At 41.6% G+C, this 10,421-nt stretch overlaps 1 protein-coding gene across 2 annotated transcripts in view; it reads right to left on the minus strand.

Moving 5' to 3' along the window:
• VIPR2 (vasoactive intestinal peptide receptor 2) overlaps positions 1-3,505 on the minus strand; it is a 49,464-nt gene extending 45,959 nt beyond the window's left edge. The window contains exons 1-2 of one of the 2 annotated variants that reach the window (XM_085050295.1): positions 3,251-3,505; positions 401-503 (exon numbers count right to left, since the gene is read on the minus strand). In XM_085050295.1, the coding sequence (XP_084906421.1) occupies positions 401-503; positions 3,251-3,301 (154 nt within the window). In that variant the 5' untranslated portion in view covers positions 3,302-3,505. Of the gene's footprint in view, positions 1-400; positions 504-2,627; positions 2,652-3,250 lie in introns of those variants that run through there. The other variant, XM_085050296.1, reaches the window with a different exon arrangement.
• Between the last annotated feature and the right edge of the window lie 6,916 nt (positions 3,506-10,421).

Genomic DNA, 10,421 nt, shown 5'->3' on the forward strand with positions numbered 1-10,421 from the left:
CTTCCTGCCACTAGTACTTCATTCTCAACCACAGCTAGAGAGAGTTGCTTGGATTCAAGGCTTTCAACTTCTCCTCAGATTTGTTCTTCCTGCTGGTCCTGTCATCACCAGCCTGCAGCTCCTCTGCCAGTCAGGAAATCCTACAGCAACAGCTCAGCATGTGAGATGTGTTTGCTCCCAGCTGGTGTCCCAGCCAGTGCCTTCTCAGCACCTGCACACCTCTCACCACATGCTTGCTGCAGCTGTGCCTTCAATGCAAAACTGCACAAATTCTAAAAGCCATAAAATCCCAAGCACAGTTCTGACAACTATGGAAAATGCAATCACAGCAGTAGAGAAGGTAAAGGGAGAAAATCATCAATACTCCAGTTATCTCCACATTACAGCTTTTATTTTTTACCTTTGTAGTCCACTGGCTTTGCGTTCTTTAGAAGTTCCATGCACCTTGTCTCCTCCTTGTGAATCTCCAGCTGAAATCTGCATTCTGGCTGGACACCATTCACCTGTGTCAAAGTAACAAACAGCTTATTTCTTGAAACTAGAATTGAAATGCTTTATGAAGAATGCAGCTACCAATAATGAAAGGCACAATTTTAACTGGCACAGGTTTCACCCAAGCACGTGCTAGGCATTTTTCACACTCAGTGTCTATTTCAGCTTCTCACACACTGACTTTTCAGAACAAAATGTTGAAATAATCTACTGGCTTCTTCCTGTACCGTTCATTTAGCTTTCTAGTGCACCCCCCAATATTGTGTCAGATCTTCTTCTCCAGAAAAACTCTGAGCTGAAAGTGAAACAGGAGAGTAGATGCATTTGCTTTTTTTCCCCTTTTTGTAGTAACTTAGGGAGCTGGAAGTTTAATACAAATCACAGAACATGCAAATTGATCAAACTTCATTCTCTTTGACATGGTAAATTCTGCTTTTCCTCCCGTTTCGCCATGTATATTTTATCTCCTGAAGGCACCAGAACATGATAATTTGATTAAAGCAAATGCTACACAGGACAAAAACCCCACAATTTTAAAGCACTAATGCCTTTACTGGTTCAAAGCCCTGCCCCCAGTTCTTTTGTTTTCAAAAAAGTTTATGTATGTCCGTGGGAAGAGAGAGGAATGCAGCAGCACTGGGGAGAGAAAGGAGAACTGGGAAGTTGTACTGGGATCAGCTGAATTCAGAGGGACAGTCAGAGCCTCAGAGAGAAACACATGGAGTCCATCAGAGACTGCAGGGGAAAAATGACTATAGGAGGTGACAAGTAGAAAAGTTGGAAATATCAGTGGAGCTGATGGGACAGTTTGATTAGCTTAAATGAAATCACAAATAAATAAAATGGGAATATGCAGTGCTTCACGCATCCTCACAGTTGTAGTTACCAAGAAAAAGGTGGTCTCTCTCCAAGTTTCTGTCTTTTCTCTCTTGTTTTTAGGAGACATCTAATAACAGAATCTGGTAACTATCTCTGATGAATGACACAGTAATTTCTTTAAAAAGGTAATAACTAATTAAACTGTGATTCTCAGCCCAGAACCTTGGACCCAGAGTTACGACTGAGAACCTGGTGATTCTGCAGTCTCCTTGTGGACAAACCACTTGCACACATTTCAAAAACACAGCTCAAGAGCCATAAGTATAACAGCAGGAGCTGTTATGAAAACTCACAAAAATCTGTCTCTTCTCCAAATGTCTCATTTCACCATCTACAGCATCAGAACCTTACTTTCTTTCCCCTGTCTTTTCTCTATGTTGAGTGTTGAAATTACATGTTTCCGGTGCAGATTATTTTCCTTTCAAAGACACATATTTAACATAAATTAGGATTTTTAGAACTTAAAATTGAAAGTTTAGCATTATACTGAAAATACCTACGTTTTGGTATGTATTATCTTTTTTGTAGATAGCTCCCATGTAAAATAAAAGTCTCATGTATACATTATATTTTAAATAGCATTTTCCTTTCACAGAACATTGGCTATTTTTAATTTCCAAGTGCAAACATTCAGTAACTGACAATAGATTTCCTACTCATCAAGAAGTATTACAACTACTGGGTCTTGGAAAGGAAGGTTCCAGTAAATAAAAATGTTAACTAAAGGAAGGATATGTCAAAGCAGCTACTGCAATTAAGAAACCTGCCGAATAGACAACTTCTCTTTCTGATACTTCCGAAGCATCAGTGATTAATAGTAAAGGTTAATTAGAAAACATACATTTGTTAATACCCAAAGGTAGCACATTACTCCTCACAGCTGGGCTGTATGCCAAACTATATACTTTGTTCTAATACATTATTTTCATTCAGATGTACTTCAGAAAGCTGAAGAGATTTAAGGTTCCAGACTATGTGGCTCTGACCACATCCTAAAACATACCAAGAACCCCACAGAGGAGTTTGAGGGCACTCACCACCTTTTAGGAGTTGTGCTCATCCATCTTTCCCTCTGCTTAACCAGCATCAGGCCACCCTCTGTCACCAATGAATACAGAACAGTGTAAAGGTGCACACCGAGCTGGAAATCCAGCTCAGGAGTCTCTCTGAGTTGTAAGCATCTTAATAATTTCTAAGGCATCTAGACCAGCAGTTGGATGGAAAAGCATCTCCTCTGACAAGCAGCTTACACTTACCTCCAGCATGGTTTCCAGACTTGTGGTGTTATACAGTAACAAAAAATGAAAAATTTAAAAGACTTTTTTTTTTTTGGTGTATCGTATTTCCGTCAATATAACTGACTTTTACAAACTTAAGAAACGCTTGGAAATATAAAGACATTAAAGGCAGGCACGCTAAAGAAGGCTTCAATATTCTGAGCACTTTGCACATCGCAATCCCACTGCACGTATTACAGAGCGGCTCTGATGCGAGGCTTTCCCCCTGCGGTGACGGCCAGCGGCTCCGGACCGCTCCCGGCAGCGCTCCGTGAGAACTGCTCGCAGCCCAGCGCTGTGCCGGCTGCGGGCAAACTGCGGGGAGCAGCGGGCAAGGGGACAGTGCCGGGGCTGCGGAGCGCCCGGGGGTCCCCAGGGGGCTGCGGGCCCTCTCCCCTCGCGTTCCCCGCCCGGCACACCCGAGGGCAGCGGCTCCGATGTCCCGGAGCGTGTGCGGTGTCCCGGAGCCTCCGCACCTGCCTCGCGGAGCTGCGGATCCGCCTGCCCGGAGCGCTCCTCACGGGCTGCTCAGCAGAGCCGCAGGCCAGCCCGCCCGCGGTGTGCCTGAGGGGAGCGTTCCCCGGCCGGCTGCGCGCACTTACCCGCCGCAGGCTGCAGCAGAGCGACAGCAGCACGATCGGCAGGGTCCTCATGCCCGCCCAGGGCCGGGCCCGGCGGGCTGCGCTGCCCCGCGGCGCTCCGGACGGCGGGGAGCGGGCTGCGCGTCCCGCCCGGCACCATAGGGCCCGGGGCTCCCGGCTCCCGCACCTGCCCCGCCGCGGCGCCTCAGCCGCCGTGCCGCCGCTCCGCGCTCGGCTCCTCCTCTAGCCCCGGCTCCTGCCCGCCCGCTTCTCCCCAGCCCCTCTGCTCGCCTGCCTTTTCTCCTCCTCCCTCTCGCCGCCGGCGCTCCCCCCATGAGAGGTGCGAGCGGCTGCGCCGAGCCGGGACCCCCCCCGCCCATCCATCGCTGCGCCCGCAGGTGCTCCCCGCATCCCCGGGCTGTGCCCGGCACTGCATGGCTCTCAGCCCTCGCTGCCCGCTCCCCGCGGCCGGAGAAGCCCCTCTTCCCGGGATACCCGCCCAGCGGGGCTTGGGTGATGTCCCGGCAGCACACAGTGCCCGCACCGGGATGCCTTTTGCCGGTAAAACCAGTAATGCCATCGAGCACTGTCCCCTCCAGCCGGGCACAGGCGAAAAACATTGGTGACTGAAGTGATCCCTGGCAGGGTCAGTCTTACCAACAGCTGTATTGCTAAATCTTTCTTCCCCACAATTGGTTTTTTTCGAGGTCTCAGCAGAGAACCAAGAGTTTAAGGCAACTCTGTATTATAAACTGGCAGTTTACATCAGGCATGGATTTGTGTTTTGCCTCACAAGGTGCAGAAAGTATGTAGTTAAGTGAAATGTTAACCCATGCTTTTTGTAATAGTAAGAGTTTATTTATTGGCTTTTAGCTGAGAATGAGACTATACTAGAGTTGCTTTCCACTGTCTTATATGTGCTGGAATGTAAGTACTATGTATTAAAAGGGACTAAGGAGGCAGCAAAAACTCTCCTAGATAGCCTTACACCATCCAAAATAACCAGGTACAAGCAAAGCAAGGACACTTCTATGAGAAAAGCTAAAGAGAATTATAATTTTTTAATGCATATGCAAAAATTATTTTCATATATTAAGAAGAAATACCAGATTATCACATCCTCGATATCATAAAAAAGAAATAATACAAACTAATGAGCAGTATTATCACCTGAATGTTGAGAGCAGAGGGAAACATTAATGTAGAAAAAAAAGCTTGTAGGATGGTATATGATCAGGTAATAAAAGTATTTTCACTGTAGCAGAAAAGAGTACTTCTTTGGAGTGACTTTGATCTGTATGTGACAGGTGGACTGAAAGGCCAGATTGCACCTATTCCTGACACAGCTGGGTTGCAGAAAAACTGGGTATGCCATGAGCTCTGAGATTCCCAGGCAAGCTCTCAGGTCAAAACTTCTGGACATGGAGAATTGCACCATCCAACCCCTCTGATTCCCGGGATCAGTGTCTGAGATTCCTCTTCGGGCTCTTGGTTGACGCAGGAAACCTGGATGTGCTCCTCACAATTTCTTAATATAAGCCTTTCCAAAATAACAATCTCAAAACCATTTCTTTCATCATCCACAAGAAGCTGATGTCTTATCGTTATTGCAGGGCTTTGGAAAATCCTTCCTGTCTTTCCTCTTTAGAAGTTCTTCCTTGCACTTTGTGATGACTGGCATCCTGCTAAGAGAGCAGTGGTTCCCATGAGTGGAATTAATGCATGCCAAGGCTCATCAAGTTCTTCAGTAATGCAGCCCAGAGCAGTCCCTGTGCAGAGGAGCCACCAGGCAGGCTGTCCCCCAGCTGGGCTGCCCCAGCAGCCAAGGACACAAGAGTTGCCAGACACCAAACCCCAGTGTTTGATTCTTTGAGCAAATGATTCATTAGGCTGTTGAAGCTGAGTAGCTTGGGAAACCAATTAACAAATTAGTGTTAACGTTCTCTGTAGAAACAGTCTTGGGAACTGTCATCATTATTCCTTCTGTGGAATGACAAAAAGTAGTATCTCAAGTAGTAGTAGTTCACATATCCTAGAACTAGCAAAGTTTTGAAACTTGCATCTGTTCTATCAGAAGATTTTACAGTAAGATTTTTCTGATGTTTTCTTTTCTATGAATCAGCATTTTTAGGTGAAAAGAAAGATCACCACTTATTTCTCAACCATTTCCTCTGTTGCTGTTCCCAGTGACTCTTTGACAGGAAAGAGATTCCAGATGAAGGAGATGTTTCAAATACTAATATTTTTGTTTACATATAGCTAAGTGCTTTTTTTTTTCTAAGAAGAAAACAAATTCTTGGTGGATGAAGTCCAGAAATCATGGTTCAAGTTCTTTTCATTTAAACATACCACAGTTCAGTGCCCTGTTACAGCGGATGTAGAAGGGGGAAAAAAGAACAAGAATGAAACTAGAACAGCTGTTGATACATGAGATATATACAAATGAGACTGATACTCTTAATCAGCAAAGAACTCATAGGTTTTATGAAGAAACAAAGGAAACATATAAATTTAGACAGAGTTGATTTGATGACATTTCAAAGAAGAACCTGTCAAATTCAAAGGAAAGATTTTATAAAGGTATCCATGAGGATTTTCCATGACACAGAAGCACTGCAAACATACAGAGAAAAAGGAGGGAGTCCAAACATGGATAAAAATTCATCACAATAGATGTGGTAGAGATGTAAATGCATTTTTATTGAAATAAATGTTATTTTGGATCAGCAGAGCCTGGGTGTTCCTCAGAGGGCAGTAAAAGTGGAAATAGAAAGTTCAGTGACAGGTAATGGACACAGTGGCAGGCAGTGCCAAGGTACAGCAAGTTCTCTGCTCTCACAACACAATCAGGACCCAAAAGCTTTTCTTCAATTCCAGTTGTTGGAAGAGTCTGCCTGCCAAGGAAATGTACATGCCAATAGAGCTGTAAGTAACAAATACTTGCTGCCTGTCTCTTCAGAATTCTCTAATACACAGTGTTGGCAATAAATGGCTGATTTAGGCTTTCCATACTGAACCAATGACACCAAACCACTTTGAGCCCAATTCTTATTTAAATTGTTTATGGAGTTCAAGATGCTTTGACAATTTGTATTTTACCCTTTAATCTTGGTCGTATTCTGTTTGTAAAGACTCCAAATCCATTGCTTTCATTGTTTAAAAGGAGTTTTTTGTTTAATCATCTAACAATTATTGCTCTCATAATGCATAACATACAGTTGCCAGAAATACCTAAACTGCAAGACAAACTTTGAAGGGTTTCCCTCAAAGCATGTGTACAAGCCATCCCGGACAACGTGCATCTTGCAAGAGTAGCTGTCTCTTGAGCTGCCCAAGCTGTTTAATGTGTTTTGAGCCCTGCTTTCCAGACCACAAAGAGTTTGAGGAATGCCATACTGAGTCTCAGTGCCAAAGGAGTGCTTTTCCTGGGTCTTCATAATTTTCAAAGACACAAGGTCTTCATCAGATCCTAAATCTCTCAAAGGCACTCTCTACTGTCACCCTTATTGTTTAATTGGGGTTTTTTTGGTTGTTTGTTTTCCTCTGCAGCCCAAATACTTAAGGAATAATTTCATCAGGCTTGGAAAAAGATTTTAGAAAGATTTTCCAGGAAAAAAGGATTGTGACTAATGTACATGCAGTTTGGATTTTTTATAGCTGAGAAAATTAAAGTTCTGTAAAATTTTAGCATCAGTAACTATTAACTCAGTTGATCTGACTGAGCCTCTCTCAATGACCAGATGGAATAAAACAAAGAATATTCCAGGCTGGAGTGAGGCAAACAGTATGTGTCCTGCTCATGACAATGGGATTTCAGACCTTGGGCAGGCTCCAGGGGACATGTGGCTACACCACTATCCATTGAGAAGCAGCACAGTGATGCTACTGTCCAACCCTCCTGCATCAAATATTGTAGCTGCAGTAAGACGGGAAGATAAAATTCATATCCTCTGAATAAAAAAACCTCATCAGTGTATTTTACCTGCAGATCCAGATGGTGTCCAGAAGTTCTTACAGATATTTCAAACCTTTGCCACCATTGCCAATTGTCTTATGCCCCCATAATCTCTTGAACCCTGGGTTGTTTCCTAGGCAGAGAAGCAACACCATGCAGACAGAGTTTTCTAAGGAAAGGCTGTCCTCAAGTGAGTCAGCTTGGCTTTTTCCTTTTTGTCCCTCTGAGCATCCCCTGCTGTGTCTAGGCACAAAGAATTGCTTTATGATGTAGCTGAGGGTGCATCTTCTAGTGGTGAGGCTCAAACTGCTCCACAACTGCTTTTTGGCAGTGGTCTGTGAAATGCAGTTTGCCAAAATCAGCACATCAACTGCATCACAAAACAGATATTCCCAACCAGCAACAGGGATATGAAGAACTCTCTGGAGTGACCTTCCTGTAATGTGCAAGTAGCAGGTAACATGTTTACTGAAAAAGATATTTCTGCAGATCACAAATGCAAAGAAATTCAGTGAAAGCAAAGACACTTTTCCGTCTGGTTCATTAAGTTCATGACTGTTAAATGGCTTGTTTAAAGTGATGTTTTTAACTCTGAAAGGTTCAGTGAGAATATGGCACAGGGATATCTTTCACTGAAGACACAGAGGGTAGTCTACAGTACCTAGTGTAAAGTGCAATTTTTTGTTCTTTCTCTCTTTCAAATTTTTAAGACTTCATTGTAATTTCAAAAGAATGAGAGAGATCCCTTTAGTGTAATGAACTTTTTCAATTTCTTGGCTAGGGTACCCAATTTTTCTTATTTCAATTATACTCAGATCCTTTAATACTTATTATACTCGTTAAATTAATAGGCAATCAGTTACATTCACATGTGTAGGTGAAGTAGAATCTGATCTTTTAAATTTATAGATTAAATTTAAAACAAAAAAGTTGAGTATTTGGCACAATGGAAAGTACTTGGCTTATTCTGTTTTAACTCTAATTTGCTTCAAAGCTCCAGATTTGATCAGTGGTTTTTTTTGAGAGTTTACTGGACACAAAGAAATTAAGTCTTTTCATTCTGATACAATGAGAAGAAGATCCTCCCATTTGGTTTTAGGGGTTTTGTAATGGGTGGTTATGATGATTGGTTTTATTTATTTATTTTTTTTACAATGTAAAGGAAAGGATAGTTGTTCCCACAAAACTCTAAAGGCAAAACACAGAAACTACAGAAAAAATTAACTGATGAAGTGGCAGACAAGACTTTAGAAGAGCAGAGAAGAGTAAGAACAGAAGGGAAGACAAATGACAAACAAAACAAAATACAAGTAGTGTTTATCAAAGGGAATTAGTACAAGCATAAGATGATAATTTACTGAGAAAAGGTAAGAAAATGTCTATACAAAGAAAAGTCATTAGCTTTGTTCTAGATAGCTGTCAGTAATGTGTTTGATACAGTGCCAGAAAAATTGCAAGTTGAATTGACTGAGCTTAATGAAAAATCTATTTGGTTAAAGTGTGATAAAATAAGCCTGACCAATAATGCTTATGTAGAAACAGGAGGAAAAAAGGAAACAGCAATAAAGTTCCTCAGAGATCAGGCTGGGGTCCTGTTTTATTCTTTTTTGTAAATATTTTCATTTTTGACAAAACAAAATTTGCTACTGATTCAAGGTGCTGTCAGTAGTAAGCAGTATCCAGGTAATCCTACAGAACTGGATCAGCTGAAAACGAAGTCCTAAAATAGTTGGAGATTTAATAAAGCAAGATGGAAAGTCATGTGCTAAGGAACAACAAACAAATATTACTGCCATAAGCTAAAGGGCAATAGCAGGAAGTCCTGTGTGTGCAAGTCAGTGTGTGGCAAATACGAGCATTACTGTGACATGGCTGTAAAAAATAAATGTGATTTCAGGACACACGGGACAAAGCCTTGCTGTAGAGTTAGAAAAGCAAAGAATGAGGCCAGGTAACACACAGAGGACAGGTTGGGTCTTATCTGGAATGCTACATATAAATTTAGCAGTCTGCAGTCAAGAAAGATGAATTCAGCAGATAAAGAACAATATTAATGAAGACCTAAAGGATTTTAGAGAATGTTTGGTTCAATTGCCTGCGAAAATGTAAACTGAGATGAAATATGTCATCAGGAAAGGAACTACGTAGTCTAGAGGAAATTTGGCAGAAAAAAGGGTGGATTAAGCTAGGTGAGAGTAAATGCATAGATTCGTATCCAGGTGGCTGTTCTGGACAAATATTTTAACAGTGAAGGCAAAGAATTTTTTTTTTTCAAGATAGAACGTGATCAGCCAGTTGAAAGGATATTGCACTGTGGCTCTGTACACAAACAATAGACTGTGATTTTCTATAGGTTTTTTTCCAAGTCCTTATCCTACTTTGTCATAAATAGTCTTTCTCCAAACTTTTCTGTTGAAATCACTGTTCTACAGAAAACTGATTCCTGGAATTTTTGTCTTTTTACACAGAAAAAGCAGTTTTCTATACAGAGTGCACACCTTTGTGGAAAATTCTATTTTTCATAAAAAATCTGACTATTTTTGTGAGAAATACAAATATTTACCTTTTGGACAAATATTTCCATTTGGAACTTTTCAAAAGAACTATAAATTTTGCTAGAGGGGAACAGAAGTTACTACTAGGCTTCTGAAGATTCAGTGGAACCTTTTCTTGGAGCAGAGCAGATTTTAGGCAAATTTACAAAAACTGGATCTGGATCCTCATTTTTTGGTAATCTGTGAGTATTGTTTTCAGGAACCCTGTACTGGGCTCTTCTCCAGAAACAGGGGAAAATAAAACATTTAGATTTGTACTAAGGGATGATCAAAAAAAAGAGACTAAAAATCCCAGCCATCAAGAGTCTTGGTAAAGGGAGAGGGGGAGAATTGCATGTATATAGTCAAAAGATTTGGTGCTAGTTTTGCATTATTTTAAAACTTAAAATAGAGCCAAGTAAACAGTGAATTTTTAGTCAGCCCAAGTTGCAATTTGAGGTTGTTTTGATTGTCACATTTTTGTATCTTTAGGATAGAACATTGTTTACACTGTGGTGGGGTTTTTTGACACTTCAAGACTGAGGCTTGGCACGCCTTTGAAATTGAGAACATCGTTCTGTCAAAAACTTTGACTAACCATGAGCCTAATGGGATATAAATAAAGCAAAAATTTTAGAAAGGGAAAAGATGAGATTTCATTGTAGTTATCAATATGAGCATTGGATTCTATTGCTTAGCTCAA

The sequence above is a fragment of the Lichenostomus cassidix genome, chromosome 2 (assembly GCF_008360975.1).
Source record: "Lichenostomus cassidix isolate B80296 chromosome 2, HeHo_3.0, whole genome shotgun sequence".
Classification (NCBI taxonomy): Eukaryota; Metazoa; Chordata; class Aves; order Passeriformes; family Meliphagidae; genus Lichenostomus; species Lichenostomus cassidix.